Source organism: Oncorhynchus kisutch, linkage group LG12, assembly GCF_002021735.2.
Source record: "Oncorhynchus kisutch isolate 150728-3 linkage group LG12, Okis_V2, whole genome shotgun sequence".
Classification (NCBI taxonomy): Eukaryota; Metazoa; Chordata; class Actinopteri; order Salmoniformes; family Salmonidae; genus Oncorhynchus; species Oncorhynchus kisutch.
This window is the reverse complement of record NC_034185.2, coordinates 22,553,536-22,571,655: the sequence shown is the minus strand read 5'-3', so window position 1 is coordinate 22,571,655 and position 18,120 is coordinate 22,553,536. Positions and strand designations below refer to the sequence as shown.

The 18,120-nt window shown below is 40.3% G+C and overlaps 1 protein-coding gene and 2 pseudogenes across 1 annotated transcript; 2 read left to right on the top strand and 1 right to left on the bottom strand.

Annotated features, from left to right (window-relative positions):
* The window catches only part of LOC109901367 (protein broad-minded-like), a 125,206-nt pseudogene extending 121,753 nt beyond the window's left edge, over positions 1-3,453 (bottom strand).
* A 3,048-nt stretch (positions 3,454-6,501) lies between these two features.
* On the top strand, positions 6,502-9,254 carry LOC109901366 (inactive hydroxysteroid dehydrogenase-like protein 1; annotated as a pseudogene).
* Positions 9,255-15,782: 6,528 nt separating this feature from the next.
* On the top strand, positions 15,783-17,662 carry LOC109900717 (gap junction Cx32.2 protein). The gene is made up of 2 exons (XM_020496485.2): positions 15,783-15,884; positions 16,467-17,662. Exon 2 carries the CDS (start codon positions 16,490-16,492, stop codon positions 17,366-17,368), a length of 879 nt encoding a protein of 292 aa, XP_020352074.1. The 5' UTR covers positions 15,783-15,884; positions 16,467-16,489; the 3' UTR covers positions 17,369-17,662.
* The last annotated feature ends 458 nt before the right edge of the window (positions 17,663-18,120 follow it).

Genomic DNA, 18,120 nt, shown 5'->3' with positions numbered 1-18,120 from the left:
AAACAAAAAATGTGTTTGATGTTACAATTTGTACAATATGTTACGAATTTTTAAGGGACAAAAAGCCTTTGTACAATCACTGACAATGGGTTCAGTTTATCTGTGCTCATCCAATGCAAGGTCAAGAACGCAACCTCACTCTACGCCAGATAACACGAGGCACGTTCCGGAGAAATACTCCCTCCTCTCTGATGATAACACAGCTATCTGGGCTCCGGAGACAGGCAGGGAGGGAATAACACCTTTGTTTAAAGGAGAACTATACAGCATAGTGAGGCATTAAGCGTCTCTTTTTCACTAGGCCTTCCATATCATACATGAGGCTGTGGACATTTGTACTGTACTCAGGAGAAACAATGTATGGAGAAAAATTGTGTCTCAATGGATTTAGCATGAGAGAGAATAGAGAAGCTAGTCTGAATTAGAATACAGGCGTAGGATAAGTGATATGTTCCGTCCTAACCAAATGACAAAACACCTAATGGATTCTTAAATACTTTCTGCATTTCCATAACCCAGAGTCTCCTTTACTTAATTACCCCGTAGAATGATATAGCCTACCACAAGTTATTTAGCAAAATTAGAGTGAGCTCTAGTCCACACATAAGCCATTAGTTTTATCATGGACTAACTGATGTATACATATTGCATGGTCATAGACAATCTGGGCTTTTCAAGACTTTTCATGAGCCCTGTACTACCTGAGCTTGACCAGTCAGTGATTCCCTCCATCCCCACCAACCCTATGCAGCTCCTCCCCAGACTATACAGTATACACAGTGGTCATCTCTATCAGTGCATGTGAGCACTCCTCGACTCTGGCGATAGATAGTAGAAGAGCCATTGGGCCTGGAGAGGAGGAGGACAGACCAAGACCACAGAGGAAATCAAACCAGCCTACTAACTCCCGATACAGTCCGCCTAAACAAGACTTGACCTATTCAGCATTTAAACACCCTCCACCACAGAGTGGGATAAGGAGGTGTGTGAACTAGGTCAATAGGGAGAGATGGAGGCAAGCTGTGAGGGGTGGCTTCTGGCGCCTGCATCGAGTTCTCAAGGGATATAGAACAGGTTAAATAAATAGACATTTTCACCTCCAACAACTAGATATGAAATTGGCCTACATGTCAATTGTTGGTGTTGTGCTACAGTAAATCTTGGTTTTAATGTAATTGAAATAGAATAGAGAAATACCCGTGTAGATTAAAGTTGAACTCACTGATGTGCTGGTTCTCGATAGAGTGGTTGACCTCACCCGTCTCGTCTATGAATGGGTCACAGGACTCAATAGATACACTGCTGAAGAGCTGCTACAATCTGGGATAGAACAGCACTCATTACATCAATCAAAGGGATGTTTTAAACACTGAAAAAAAGACAACTGAAGACCAGGAAATGACTTTGTTTTAAGGTTAATTCATTTTAAGTTAATATATTTTCCAGAACTCTACCTCAGAATATAACTATGAATAGCAAGTGTAATGTCTTCATCATCCATCAATGTCATTACATATGTGGCAAGGTTTTAATAGCTATAAAGGCAAGGAATTTAATATTAATCAAACTGGGAACTCATTTCTAATCACGAAGGAGGAGAATCAGAGACAGACCCTTGAGATTCCTGGAGTGGTCAATCATCAGCTCATCATCAATCTCACCACCACCCTCATTTCCAGTCCACTCTCACTGCCACAGAACAGAACCATTAAGATTAGTCATCACTCACTCACCAGAGACTTGTACTTCATCTCCAGAAGCCTGTAGACCACGGTGCTGCTGTAGGAGACAGGACTGACATCATCTTCACTCAGCACTGACAATTAGTTAGCCTACTTATGGGCGGGGGGGGGGGGGGGGGGGCTGGTTTCTTGTAGTGTTAATAGAAGCTAGGTTTATATTGTGCTCACCATCCACCTATTAAACCAGGTGGCTTTGATATCCAGTAAGGCAATGAGGTGCAAGGCTTTCTCTGACCCTTGTGTCTCTAATCCGTGTTCAGGGTATAAGGACAGGAGGGAGAAAGTACTCTATTATCTCCTCCATGTACCTAGTGAGACAAAGAGGATATCAAATTACATTTTAGACTAAACTATTACTTTGCAAGTGCTGATTACTGAATATACTGTAAAATAGAACATCTCACTTTTGTGGGTGGCGAATCCAAAAGATTGTCACTTCTGATTGAAAAATAAATGTCAATAAAAACTATATCATATTCATATGGGTATAACTGCCATGCAAGTATCACATTACAGAGTGCATTCTTGTTTTAGAAGACGAGTAATGTCCGGTCTGTTTACATCAATCCCAACCGATCCAGTCAGGAGGCTCAGTTTATTTATTTTTGTATCTTTATTTAACTAGGCAAGTGAGTTAAGAACAAATTCTTGTTTACGCCTCAAGCACAGATCCAATGCCTTAGACCGCTCGGGAGCCCCAGTTTAAGGTACATAAAGTCAGACTCCAGACTTTTAGCTATTTATCAGAAGGCAAAATATACATTATTCACATCATTATCCACATCAGACTTTGAATAGAAAAAGAAACAAGACATTTCAGAAACATATAGGAGAAAACTAATGAATTACCTAAACTGTTGTAGATCTCTCTTATTACATTCAGTTGAGAAGAGAATGTTTTTGATAAAAAAGCCCCGGACCTTATCCTGAATAGAGGATGAACAAAACTATAAGACTCATGCAGGTGTGACTTTTTGCAATTTCACTGTGTGACAAATGTTCATCAGACCAATAAAAAACGAAAGTTGTTTACAAAACAGAGAACACAAAATCCCTAGGGGGTGAATTCCCATATTAGAGTATCCTATTCTATTACATTCTAAGCCCTGTCTAAGCTGGGGTAAGGGGTTTTACTAAGGTTTATGGAATTGTTTTCAGAAGGTCATACGTAAGATAATTTTGCTATTTGATTTAGAATTTTAAGACCCCTTGAAGTATCAAAAAAAATATTTAAAGTATTTCATGAACATTTTATTTGGCCTTACTGCTATTTGCCCATACAAACGCATTGAATAACAGATTCACTACATGGAATAACAGATAGTCCCAAAAATTAAATAAAAAAGGAAGTTTGTTCTGAAGTGTCTGTCCTATATCTGAGAGATATAAGAAAGAACAGGAAACATGTTTTACATGTATTTAAACCCTTATTTTTGGCACTTAACAGTCTCCATACATACTTCCATCCATTTTTTCAAATGGTACCAGGGGACCTTCAGACAAGTCTTGTGAAACCTGTGGGCATCCTAGAGCAAAACAACCAACATGTATTTGTTCGTGAGAGTCTCACCTTTCCATAGTATTGTGTAAACCAAACTGTTCGGATGCTACAGACGATTTCGTGAGAAGACAGATTTTCGGGATGTCTCATTGTCTGACAAACACCGTCCTAGCTCTGTAACCTCTCACCGCAGATGCGGACGTGTGACATCAGCAAATGCGGTAAATCCAATGCAAAAAAACAGATATCTTTAGCTTAAATAGACATATTTTTATGGTAATTTTTTTAATTCGATTTCCGCGGGGTGCGGAAATCGACTTTAAAGGGTTTTAAAGATCTAGTATAAAGACAGAGATTTTAAATGTCTACTCTAAGAATGCCTACAAGCGTTGTTGTCAATGTTTAATAGCGTATGAAGATGGCCTACTTTACTTTGAGTTAATCTATCAGACATCTTCAGTTGCCAAACTAAGCTGTCCAGCTCTTTACCTTTTAACATTTTGTTGTATTAGCAAAACCAGGATGACTGCATTCCTTTGAGTAGTACATTAATATTACTTTCTAAGTTACACAAGAAAGGCATTTTGCTGAGAGCATGTTATCTCCACTCATAAGTGCCAACTTTTGTGTTAGCATTTTTCAGTGACTTACACTGAGGTCAGGGTCTGGGTCAGCCAGTGCAGCTGAGAGGTTCCTATGCAGGCTGCTCCAACTCCCACAGCTCAGCACATCCGAGGTCTATGCATCACACAGACCCTGCATGGCCTCCCAGTGCACTTGCACACCACATCACTGTCACTCTCAGAGACCACACAACATTGGATGCAATTAATAACACTTTTACCAATCTAGTAATAATCTAGCAAATTATACAGAATAGAAATCATATTGAAATCCTTTTAACTCTTTAGGCCTACTAGGGTCCAACCTTTCAGCAAGTACTTGCAGCTGCTATTGTTTGATAAATACATAACCCTAAGGAAACATTTGCAACTGTAGTTAATGTGTAATTACTGTACATTCACTTTTTTGTGCTCGTGAGTTATAATTAGACAGCATAAATGACACTGATTGCAAACTCAACTCAGAGGCAACACAAACAACTTAAGCTTATAATGTAATGATTTACAAGTATATTAGTATTACTTATCCAGATCAACAAAATATGTTTATACGGTATAATGATACTGGTCCGGTAGTGTATAAAAATCCATTCAATGGATCGTTGGGTGGATCCTTACTTTGCAAGAGTGACTTGTAGGCTATTTCTTTCACATGGTATTACCTGATTGAAGGAAGAATGACTGTCGGAGCAGTTGTCAGTGTAATGGCTGTTTAACTGATGATGTTGGCTCTCCCTGTGCATCTCCTTCCTTCTCAGTTGGTCCTCTTCAAATGTATTCATCAATGGTTCAACAACTACCATCATCGTGTTCTTCAGTGTTTCTGATTATTTGCTTGTATCTATAAATGACAAAGTAGAGGTTAGAAATGTATTTAAGTGTCATTCCACAATGACACAATAATTTACATCACATATTACAGATTTTCTTTTACCATAATGTGGACCACTCAGGTAGAGCAACAAACATAGTCAGACATGGTACAGTGGTTCCTTTCGCGTCATGTACATTACATTATCTACATTATTGGTAACAGTTATTATACATTAGGTCATCTATAAACAAAGTATAGTAGGTAAAAGGACATTTAGGCACTTATCACGAAACTTATCCGATGGAGGATAAGATCGCATGCTTTGGCGCAGGAATTTACATTATTGTTACCTGATGAAATTTTACACAAAGTAAATGAGAGAGGTAAATACAATGAAAAATCTAGTCTACACTAAGGGAAAGGGGGATACCTTGTTAGTTGTACAACTGAATGCATTCAACTGAAATGTGTCTTCTGCATTTAACCCAACCCTCTGAATCAGAAGAGTGCAGAGGGCTGCCATAATCCACTTCCACGTCTTTGGTGCCATGAACAGTGGGTTAACTGCCTTGCTCTGGGGCAGAACGACAGATTTTTACCTTGGCGCTATTGCTTCAAGATTGTATTCATTATGAAGCACACAAGCACATTGGCTTTAGACTCCCTGTAAGCAATGGCATATTCTGTGAACTAAGTGACGAGCCATGTTGGGAATACAGTAAAGGATAAAGTTCATCAGAAGTCACTTGTGACAAGTCTTCACTGATAATGCTTTATAGAGACACCATACATACTCTCCAGATTCTCTAGTCCTCATTGTAACAGCATGAACCAAGGTGTCCTGACCGGATCCAACAGCATGTCCCTCTCCTGTTACATCTCTCTGTCACCTCCTCGATAACGGCTCTCAGAGAGCTTTCCACATACTGCCGCAGGTACTTAACAAATTCATAACTGAAAAAGAGACGGATATTCGGATATACAAGCGTTAGATAATAATGAATATAATTTACTACAGATTTGATTGTAGCAAATGAGAAGGTATTACATTCTGCTTATTTATGGAAGTTATTGTCCATCTCCTCCAGATTAAGCAATATTTCCTCTGCACATTAAATTGGTAGATGCACCTGAGATTCTGTCTTGATGCTTTTTAGCAGTTGCCTCAATAGACTGAAGTTCAGACTCCTCCTCAGCTGAGATCTGAGACATGGTCCTAATGTGGATTCACTCTTCTCTGCAGAAATATCCACAGAATGGAGATTATCCAGTGGCAACTCAGTTTGCTCGCTAGCTACAGTGCTACTTTAATGTAACAACTAAAATCAAATCAAATGGTATTTCTCACATGCGCCGAATACAACAGGTGTAGGTAGACCTTACAGTGAAATGCTTACTTACAAGCCCTTAACCAACAGTGCAGTTTGCAGAAGAAAACAAACAGAAATATAACAAATATAGCTAGACAAACGATGCCATTGTATTAAAACGTGGGCATGCATTATCTTGCCATGTAACGTTACTGCAGCTAGTTGACGTTATGTTTGTTGACATGGTAGCTAACGTTAGCTTGCTAGCAACGAAGGTAAGGAGATAAAGTCATTTGCATGACAGACCTTGGTTAAACATTTTCGCAAAACCATTGCAAATGTATCACATTGTAATAAACAGTGTACGACTTCCATACCGTACTGCTCATTTCGCCAATATAGTTGTGCAGTTAGCAACAATTTCCAACCTCCTGCAGAAACATGGAAACATGTAACAGTACTTTGGAAAAGGGGTGCAAACAAACAACATATTTTTTTGTTTGTTAACACTGACAATTATGATATACAATAAATTCCAGCTACTCCTGTTATTTTAAACCAAAGTGTTCATGCACTATGCTTTTTCCTGTGCCTTTAAATCCCTGTCCGTTAGATGTCACGTGGTCCCCCATGTTTACACACTCTTCCGGGAAAGGAACGTCTGTCAAAAGCCAAATCAAAAATAGAACAGTATGAAGACAGGCAAAAAAATGGGCCAGTCTTAAACTGCTTCTCTAATCGAAATCTCCTACCATACGTCTAGGCGAGGCCATGAAGGCGTTGGCTAACTAGTGTCATACGTAAACACACGTCATGGGGTCTAACGGTCATCTGGCGCCGAACTGCCCATGTGTAAGCCGTCAAATCAAAGGCGCTCCTTCGATATAAAGTTGTTGGTGACGAAAATGACAACGTATCTGTTTGTCACTTTTATCAGGTTGTTGTAATAACGTTTAACTACTTAAGACATTGGCACAAATGTTTGATTTCGAGAAAATGAACAACTATGGAATACTGTTAGACTCTCATTTGGGCTCCAGAGTGGTGCATCTGTGTGCTAGAGGTGTCACTACAGGCTCTGGTTAGTGGCCCTGTATCACAACTGGTTATGATTAGGGGTCGCATAGGGCGGCGCATAATTGGCCCAGCATTGTCTGGGTTTGGTCATGGTAGGCCTTCATTGTAAATTTTTAACTAGTTAAATAAATACAATTGACTTCTCGAAGCCCAAGCCGGGTCTGTTGGTCTATATCACAAGTATTCCTGGAAAGCTTGCGATGTTGCGCCTCTGGGTTTAGAAACTCTGTGGCCATTCCAGAGACAGAAGAGGAAGCGAGACACAAAACTCAGTTTTTTTCTGGTACAATGAAAGTCAATGAATTAAGTACACTAGACCCAACTGCTATTGCATTGGTGTCTATGGGAGAGCCACCCCGTTAAGCATGGTAAACAACCATCTTTGGCAAACTAGCTCAATATTGCGCCTGTCAGAACTGCTGTGTAGCTAGATTACAAAATACTATGCACAATTTAACTTTAAGCTTTAAGTATCAAGTAAAGTATATCATCTGAAAACTGTTAGCTCCTTTATTGAGGTATCCAAGTAGTACAGATTGGCTAAGATTAGGAAACATTGTTTGTAGCTTGCTTCAGTTTAGATAATTACCAGCCTGTGACTGCTATGGATGGTGTTGACAGTTTTGAACTGATGTACAGAGAAATTGCTCAGTCATGCACTTAATTTGTGGAAACCCTAGCTGTTGTGGGTGCTCTGTGTACAGCCAGCAAAGGTGTGTGACTGCTATAGCTTGGTCAGGGTGCATTTCCTTCCTCGACTGACGCAAAGCACTCGCCTTGGTCACCGTTTTGATGAAGGGCGTGTCATTTATGGTAAGGTACAGTGTCAGTGACACAGCCAAGGCCATCTCTGAGACTCCTGGAGTGGATACAATGGTGCTTGTGGCTAACTTCAGTCAGAGTGACACAGGTTGCAAGCCTGTCAAAGACACCTTGAGGGGACAAAAATATAGGCTTTCTGGTTAACTGTGAGTGACTGCCTTGGCAACTCACCAAACTTGACTGGCCTGCCAGAAGACCAGTTGTGGGACGTACTCCAACACACATTGCTGCCACCACACTGATGACGCGCCTGGTTCTACTTGGCATGGAATGGAGGAGACGGGGAGCAGTGGTGAACATCTCTTCTGGGGTATGTTATAGACCCTCTCCAAGCAAAGCCCCTCTCTCATGTTCTACGGTCACTCACATACAAACACACACTGATTATCCTTGACGTGCATGTTGTTAAATGCATTGTGATCTTGTCATCCTACTGATTCGTTGTAATAAATGCCTATGATTCTTTTTTTTCTTTTTTCTCAGGCTTACCTTGATAACTTTTCCTGTACTCTGCACCATGAATATGGTCATCAGGGAATCTTTGTGAAAAGTCTGGTACTTTTTGAGGGGGTGCCCCATGGAGCATCAGCAGGTGGCTCGCTAGTACCACAGTCAGTTCATTATACCACAGGCTATTGTCCCTAAAAACTGCAGGTACACAGATCAGTGCTGATTAAAATGGCAGGTAGACATTTAGTAGTCCATAGTCCATTTTAAACTTTAGGCCAACCATGACCCTTGTTTGTGTTATCTTTTCTAGTTTGGACTTGTGCAGTCAATGCCAGAATGGATTTGTGTTTTTCAGTCATGTATGCTCACAATCTCATGCTGAAAGGTCTCCTTCATATAGAAAACTGAACTCCAGTCACTAAACTCATGACAACAAAGTTATGCCTAGCTAATACAGGCATCAAACAGATGATGAGTGAATGAGTGTGTGTAATAATTGTATCTTAAAAATCTATATTTATTCAGTGAATGTAATACTAAATAATCTCCAGGAGTGTCGCTCCCAAATTATGTTGATGACGTCTTTGAAATGCACAGATATGTGAGGTCATGAAGATCTTTTTTTCAGTGATTTGAGATGTTTATTTGAGGAACTGTGGTCTTTGAGGTGTTTAACTGGCGTTCCTATGTAAAGCCAGTTGTTTTGACAACAACTTACAGTGTACTTGAGAATACATTTTGAAATGAGTTATTTTTTATTTACTAATGGTGCTGGGATTCTAATTATTGGTGATATGATTGCAGAAATGAGTTGTGTGCTTGTGAATGACATTCCATCTGGTTTATGCTTGGTGAATATGCATATGTTATGCATAGCACAATACAAAATGTGGCTCATTAAAGATAATCCTTACTAAATAATTATTTGTTGATGTACTTTATGAGGATTTCATTTTTGAACAAAAATCTGTTTTTAATCAACAAAGACAAGATAGTTTAGTAAATAATTTACACTTAGAAGGACCAACACTGTTGACATATTCTTTTGGAAAAATTAGGTCAAGGCATTGTTATTGTGAAGATTGCAAACATGTGAAGCAAAGTCTGCTGTAAAAAAAAATAATTGATGGAACAATTAGAAAGTAACTATTGACAAAGAAATTACAACATGTCTAATCATTAGACACATAAAATGCATGTTGTGTATGAAAATCAATACTTGATCTATAGACAATTAAATCTTGTTGCGGGTTGGCAGTGTCTATGACTTTTAAATCATTTGTCAATCTTCTTGAATTTCTTGAATATTGACATACCCTGCCTCTATGTTTGGTATAGCTGTACACTAGGTATCATAGGAACCTAAATGATCACTTTAAGGTTTCATCTTGGGCCACAGCACTACCACAGGTCATTGAATGGTGTCATGCCTAAGAGGTGGGATATGTAGTCTTTGTTGTGGTTTGGATGGTGCCTCGTCCATATGAGGGGAAGGTTGAGAAGGTTCTCATCTTCACCCTGATGTCACCATCCTGAGAGACTGAGCTCGGACCTTTCTTCAGGCTTGTCCCTTGGTAAGTTGAAAAAGCAAACAATTCACTTATGATAATTACATGATCAAATACCAGATTTGTGAAAATTGCATTCATGACATTAGAAAGTGAGATGTAATGGTTAATTGCCTCTGGTTAGTTGTTGGTATTAGACAGTCATAAGGCATAGACAGTGAGGTTAATCAAATGAGCTTTACATTAGAGATATACAGTATCACCTGCTTTGTAAGGATGGATGGGATTGCTGACGTTGACAAAAAGTAATGGCAGATAATTATAACATTATGTGACCATACCAGTTTACCAATAGACTACGCATACAGCCTTGATGAAAAGTAGACTACTATCTGCAGTGGGAGGTTTTTCCTAAAGAAAACTTTGATAGGCAAAGATTTAATTTTGAGTATGTGTTCAATAAATGTTCCTGAATGAAATAGTGACACAGCAAACTGAATGTAATGAAAAGGTAGGAAAACAATCTTCATGTCTTCATGTACCTTCTGAATAAAATAATCAATGTTTAGGGATTGAACAAGGTCAGGTCCTTGGTTCCCACCAGATTGGAAAGGTCTGTTATTGGAATGCCTATTGATATCTGGGCCTCATGGGCCTTCACGTATCAATGTACTCACTGGTCCAAATGAACAGATAAAGATGGTCCTTGACTGAGCGCTCATTGGTACATTTAAATTAGTACATATTAATTAATGCTGTTATGAGATCTGTAATATCTTATACAGTTCTTGTCATAAGTGATAATCCCCCAGGTGATAAATATATGCCGTTGAAGTCGGAAGTTTACATACACTTAGGTTGGAGTCATTAAAACTAGTTTTTCAACCACTCCACAAATTTCTTGTGAACCAACTATAGTTTTGGCATGTCGGTTAGGACTTCTACTTTGTGCATGACACAAGTAATTTTCCCAACAATTGTTTACAGATTATTTCACTTCTAATTCACTGTATCACAATTCCAGTGGGTCAGATGTTTACATACACTAAGTTGACTGTGCCTTTAAACAGCTTGGAAAAGTCCAGAAAAGGATGTCATGGCTTTAGAAGCTTCTGATAGGCTAATTGACATCATTTGAGTCAATTGGAGGTGTATCTGTGGATGTATTTCAAGGCCTCTCTTCAAACTCAGTGCCTCTGCTTGACATCATGGGAAAATCAAAATAAATCTGCCAGATATCAGAAAAAAACTTGTAGACCTCCACGAGTCTGGATCATCCTTAGGAGCAATTTCCAAATGCCTGAAGGTACCACGTTAATATGTATAGACAATATTACGCAAGTATAAACACACTGGGACCACGCAGCCGTCATACCGCTCAGGAAGGAGACGCGTTCTGTCTCCTAGAGATGAACGTACTTTGGTGCGAAAAGTGCAAATTAATCTCAGAACAACAGCAAAAGACCTAGTGAAGATGCTGGAGGAAACAGGTACAAAGTATCTATATCCACAGTAAAACGAGTCCAATATCAACATAACCTGAAAGCTGGCTCAGCAAGGAAGAAGCCACTGCTACAAAACCACCATAAAAAAAGCCAGACAACTGTTTGCAACTGCATATGGGGACAAAGATCATACTTTTTGGAGAAATGTCCTCTGGTCTGATGAAACATAAATAGAACTGTTTGGCCATAATGAACATCGTTATGTTTGGAGGAAAAAGGGGGAGGCTTGCAAGCCGAAGAACACTATCCCAACCATGAAGCACGGGGGTGGCAGCATCATGTTGTGGGGGTGCTTTGCTGCAGGAGGGAACGGTGCACTTCACAAAATAGATGGCGACATGAGGCAGGAAAATTATGTGGATATTTTTTATTTTTTTATTTCACCTTTATTTAACCAGGTAGGCAAGTTGAGAACAAGTTCTCATTTACAATTGCGACCTGGCCAAGATAAAGCAAAGCAGTTTGACACATACAACGACACAGAGTTACACATGGAGTAAAACAAAACATACAGTCAATAATACAGTAGAAACAATCTATATACAATGTGAGCAAATGAGGTGAGATAAGGGAGGTAAAGGCAAAAAAAGGCCATGGTGGGAAAGTAAATACAATATAGCAAGTAAAAGACTGGAATGTTAGATTTGCAGTGGAAGAATGTGCAAAGTAGAAATAAAAATAATGGGGTGCAAAGGAGCTAAATAAATAAATACAGTAGGGAAAGAGGTAGTTGTTTGGGCTAAATTACAAATTGGCTATGTACAGGTGCAGTAAATTGTGAGCTGCTCCGACAGCTGGTGCTTAAAAGCTAGTGAGGGAAATAAGTGTTTCCAGTTTCAGAGATTTTTGTAGTACGTTCCAGTCATTGGCAGCAGAGAACTGGAAGGAGAGGCGGCCAAAGAAATAATTGGTTTTCGGGGTGACCAGAGAGATATACCTGCTGGAGGGCGTGCTACAGGTGGGTGATGCTATGGTGACCAGCGAGCTGAGATAAGGGGGGACTTTACCTAGCAGGGTCTTGTAGATTACATGGAGCCAGTGGGTTTGGCGATGAGTATGAAGCGAGGGCCAGCCAACGAGAGCGTACAGGTCGCAATGGTGGGTAGTATATGGGGCTTTGGTGACAAAACGGATGGCACTGTGATAGACTGCATCCAATTGGTTGAGTAGGGTATTTGAGGCTATTTTGTAAATGACATCGCCGAAGTCGAGGATTGGTAGGATGGTCAGTTTTACAAGGGTATGTTTGGCAGCATGAGTGAAGGATGCTTTGTTGCAAAATAGGAAGCCAATTCTAGATTTAACTTTGGATTGGAGATGTTTGATGTGGGTCTGGAAGGAGAGTTTACAGTCTAACCAGACACCTAGGTATTTGTAGTTGTCCACGTATTCTAAGTCAGAGCCGTCCAGAGTAGTGATGTTGGACAGGCGGGCAGGTGCAGGCAGCGATCGGTTGAAGAGCATGCATTTAGTTTTACTTGTATTTAAGAGCAGTTGGAGGCCACGGAAGGAGAGTTGTATGGCATTGAAGCTTGCCTGGAGGGTTGTTAACACAGTGTCCAAAGAAGGGCCAGAAGTATACAGAATGGTGTCGTCTGCATAGAGGTGGATCAGAGACTCACCAGCAGCAAGAGCGACATCATTGATGTATACAGAGAAGAGAGTTGGTCCAATAATTGAACCCTGTGGCACCCCCAGAGACTGCCAGAGGTCCGGACAACAGACCCTCCGATTTGACACACTGAACTCTATCAGAGAAGTAGTTGGTTAACCAGGCGAGGCAATCATTTGAGAAACCAAGGCTGTCGAGTCTGCCGATGAGGATGTGGTGATTGACAGAGTCGAAAGCCTTGGCCAGATCAATGAATACAGCTGCACAGTAATGTTTCTTATCGATGGCGATTAAGATATCGTTTAGGACCTTGAGTGTGGCTGAGGTGCACCCATGACCAACTCTGAAACCAGATTACATAGCAGAGAGGGTATGGTGAGATTCGAAATGGTTGGTAATCTGTTTGTTGACTTGGCTTTCGAAGACCTCAGAAAGGCAGGGTAGGATAGATATAGGTCTGTAGCAGTTTGGGTCAAGAGTGCCCCCCCCCCCCGCAGCTGCTTTCCAATCTTTGGGAATCTCAGACGACACACGAAAGAGAGGTTGAGTAGGCTAGTAATAGGGGTGGCAACAATTTCGGCAGATTTTTAGAAAGAAAGGGTCCAGATTGTCTAGCCCGGCTGATTTGTAGGGATCCAGATTTTGCAGCTCTTTCAGAACATCAGCTGACTGGATTTGGGAGAAGGAGAAATGGGGAAGGCTTGGGCGAGTTGCTGTGGGGGGTGCAGTGCTGTTGACCGGGGTAGGGGTATATTGAAGCAACATCTCAAGACATCTGTCAGGAAGTTAAAGCTTGGTCGCAAATGGGTCTTCCAAATGGACAATGACCCCAAGCATACTTCCAAAGTTGTGGCAAAATGGCCTCAAGGACAACAAAGTCCAGTTATTGGAGTGGCCATCACAAAGCGCTGACCTCAATCCTAAAAATGTGTGGGCAGAACTGAAAATGCGTGCACGAGCAAGGAAGCCTACAAACCTGACTCAGTTGCACCAGCTCTGTCAGGAGGAATGGGCCAAAATTCACCCAACTTATTGTGGGAAGCTTGTGGAAGGCTACCCGAAACGTTTGACCCAAGTTAAACAATTTAAAGGCAATGCTACCAAATACTAATTGAGTGTATGTAAACTTCTGACCCACTGGGAATGTGATGAAAGAAATAAAAGCTGAAATAAATCATTCTGTTGTCACGTTCGTCATAACAAGGAGACCAAGGTGCAGCGTGATAAGAATACATACTTCTTTTAATGAAGAATAAACACTGAACAAACTATACAAAACGACCGTGACGCTAATAACACAAGTGCTGACAGGCAACTACACTTAGACTATAACCCACAAAATCAAAATGGAAAATGGCAACCTAAATAGGATCCCCAATCAGAGACAACGACAAACAGCTGCCTCTGATTGGGAACCAATTCAGGCCACCATAAACCTATATATACCTAGACAAACCAAAACCCCATAGATGTACAAAAAACCCTAGACAAGTTAACACACATACCACCCTCGTCACACCCTGACCTAACCAAAATAATAAAGAAAACAAAGATGACTAAGGTCTGGGCGTGACATCTGTCTACTATTATTCTGACATTTCACATTCTTAAAATAAAGTGGTGATCCTAACTGACCTAAGACAGGGAATTTTTCCTTGGATTTAATGTCAGGAATTGTGAAAACTGAGTTTAAATGTATTTGGCTAAGGTGTATGTAAACTTCCGACTTCAACTGTATATATATGATTTTTTCACAGTAAACTGTCCAACTGGACAATCGAAATGGGTGAATGGGACTTGCTGGGCCAGCTGCTGGACAAAGTGCGAGAAGAATTAACAAGTACAGTATGAGAAGGCCATTGACTTCCTGAAGAAGGGCTACACAGTCCCCAAGTACAAACATTAATGAGATGATTAACCTGCATGGCCTTCTGTTATATTGTGCACATATTGGTGAAGATCCGGTTAGAGCTGGAGTTCTTTGTGGGTCAATACCACCTGTATGGATTCACCCTCCAGGCTCGCTTTGTCTGCAGCCGCTTCCCCTGGCCTCACCAGGTGAACTGCTTTCTGTCTAGACCCACAGAGAAGAGACTGTCTTCATCCAGTTCATGTTCATTGAGCTCTTCTACTTGTTGGTCAAATCGGTCAAAGAGTGAGGACAGGAAGCAGGACTACACGGTGACCCTGGTCACCCCTGTCCTGGAGAGAAAGGCCTTTGAGGACAGGGACCAGATGATCCAGAACTGTAAAAAATCTGGAGTTGGAGCTGCATGGGAGGAAGCTGGGCAGTGGGGTGACGAAAAGTGTGGCTTCTGAGGACAACATTGCTAATATGGAGGAAGTCTATTTCTCATAAATATTAACTGCATTTTTAAAAATGTTTTCATCGAATAGAGGATTTCTTTGAGCTTGTCCCACAGATAAATAATATAAATGTGTGTATTTCTTTGGGATTTGTATTATTGGTTGTGCCATTGCTTGTATGAGTTGATGTAATGTAATTCATATATCACCATAATCTTGATTTAATAAATTACTCTTTTATAAAAATCTATTCTGGCTGTTATCATTGTGTTTGGTTTGATTCCTCTTTTGTTATTATAAATTAGTCTCAGAATGTCTGCCTCCATGATGCCTATTTCATGAACAATGCTGAGCTCTGTGTTATTAATTCAATGCAATATAAAATCATTTATGTAGATGTGTTCCTGTTTATTCTGTTGTTGGTATCTGTCAATCATTACGCGGAACCTTCCAGTCAATCCCAAGGGTTAACTTTTAAAATCCCATTTCCCTATGATGACTGCGACTATGAAACTGCAGATGGGTTACGCAATTCTTACCACCAGCCCTAAAATCTCAAGGTTCAACTTATGTTAACATCAGTTGGCCACAGTCTCCATAGGGTCAGGACAAGGTAAGAGGCAACATTTTCTTTTTAAATTTAACGAAAAATGAACAGAACAGCAGTTCAATTTGTAATAATGTTTGATATAAGGATTCCACTGTAGATATTGTCTTTGAAGTTTACTGAATAACAGGCATTATCATCAAATGTTTAAATATAAATGATTCCAAAGTTATACCAACATTTTATCTCAGAATGATTACGTTACCATTTAATACTATACATTTACTATCAAATAGACTGTCAATCAGTGGTTTCTCTACATTTGACAAACTGCTTACATTTGATTTATTTTTGGTTTTAATAGTTTTTGGATACACACGGAATTAGAAGACAATGTTTTGTAACAATCATTTTCTTATTAAAGGTAAATTATAGCGATCGAAGGGATATCAGTTTTAGGCACTTGGTTTGAGGCTATTGTGTGCATTTCCCAATGGTCAGATTAATGATTAAGGCTGAAAACTGGGTGAAAAACATTGAAAACCTGACTCATTGATAAGATGGCCCTTGTGTACTGAGCCCCTCGTGCCCATTCTGCCCTCATATTCATCGACAGTAACTTGTTTCATGTCTTCTTCTTTACTCTAGATAGCCATTGAACATCAGCAAACATGGGGGACTGGGGTTTTCTTTCCAAGTTACTGGACAAGGTGCAGTCTCACTCAACAGTCATCGGAAAGATATGGATGAGTGTCCTGTTTCTGTTCAGAATCATGGTCTTGGGTGCCGGAGCAGAGAACGTGTGGGGCGATGAACAGTCTGGTTTCATATGCAATACGCAACAACCTGGTTGTGAGAATGTGTGCTACGACCATATCTTCCCCATCTCACACATCCGCTTCTGGGTCATGCAGATCATCTTTGTCTCCACCCCAACTCTTCTATATCTGGGCCATGCCATGCATGTCATCAGCCAGGAGAACAAACTGAGAGCCATACTGCAGAGCCAAGTTGACAATGGCACATTGAAGAAGCCCAAATACAGCAACGAGGCAGGGAAGATCAAAATTAAGGGGAATTTGCTAGGTAGTTACATGACCCAGCTGTTCTTTAAGATCATTATAGAGATCACTTTCATCGTGGGTCAGTACTACCTGTATGGGTTTGTCATGGTCCCCATGATCCCCTGCTCAAGATCTCCCTGCCCCTTCACTGTCGAATGCTACATGTCCCGTCCTACAGAGAAGACCATCTTCATCATCTTCATGCTGGTGGTGGCCTGTGTGTCTCTGGCTCTGAATGTGATTGAGGTGTTCTATCTGCTTTGTACAAGATTAAGATGCGGTGGCTCCAAAGGCCGCAGTTATCACACTTCCTCAACAGCGAACCCAGCCACCCTCCCGGCTCCTGGGTGGTCTGGTCGCGTAGATACTGAAATGGACGCCCTGAGACAGAACAAGATGAATCTGGAGTTTGAGAGTGGCCAGAGTTTAGGGGGTAGTCTGGATAGAGCTAAGGAAGAGAAACATTTGCTGGGTGACAACCACTAAAACACTTGAAAGTTCATTTTCCTTGAATGTATCTTAATCTTTTGTATTGTTGAAAATCTGAATGAATACACTACCTTCTTTGTCTTTTTCTTTGTATTTGTTTTAGGCACAGTGCACTAGTAGTGTGTATTACGTTTCTAAAATTGTCCTTAAGTTATGGCAACTACCAGCTGGGGTCTTGAATTGAGTTGTAAACTCACACTTGAATGCCTACAGTTGAGATATTTTCTGTCATGTGATACAATAAATGTGTCAAGATATACAAGTGTATAAAAAAAAAAAAATCCAAAGTTAGTAGTGTTTTATTTGTATCAATGGTGCCTGAATGAAAATGAGAGACTGAAAACCCATCAATAAAATCACTGAAACATAACAAAATAACACACATTAGGAAATAGTTGATTATCTTAGGACACCATTTACGGAAATATGTCTATCAAATTAACATCACTGAACATAAGACATCTGGTCTCCAAATGCTAAAATAAAGGGGCTTGTAAATAAACTCTCATTTTTTTTACCAGAACTTTGTCAAACTACCAATCAAGATAAATGTTCTAGAAGTGAGAGTATGAAAATATGTCTATAGCGTCATTTGAAAATAAGGATCGCCCCGTCCTCCAACCCGTCACAATAAAGAGGCATAGAAGAGTGGTATGTCTCCCAACCCCTCACAATAAAGAGGCATAGAAGAGTGGTATGTCTCCCAACCCCTCACAATAAAGAGGCATAGAAGAGTGGTATGTCTCCCA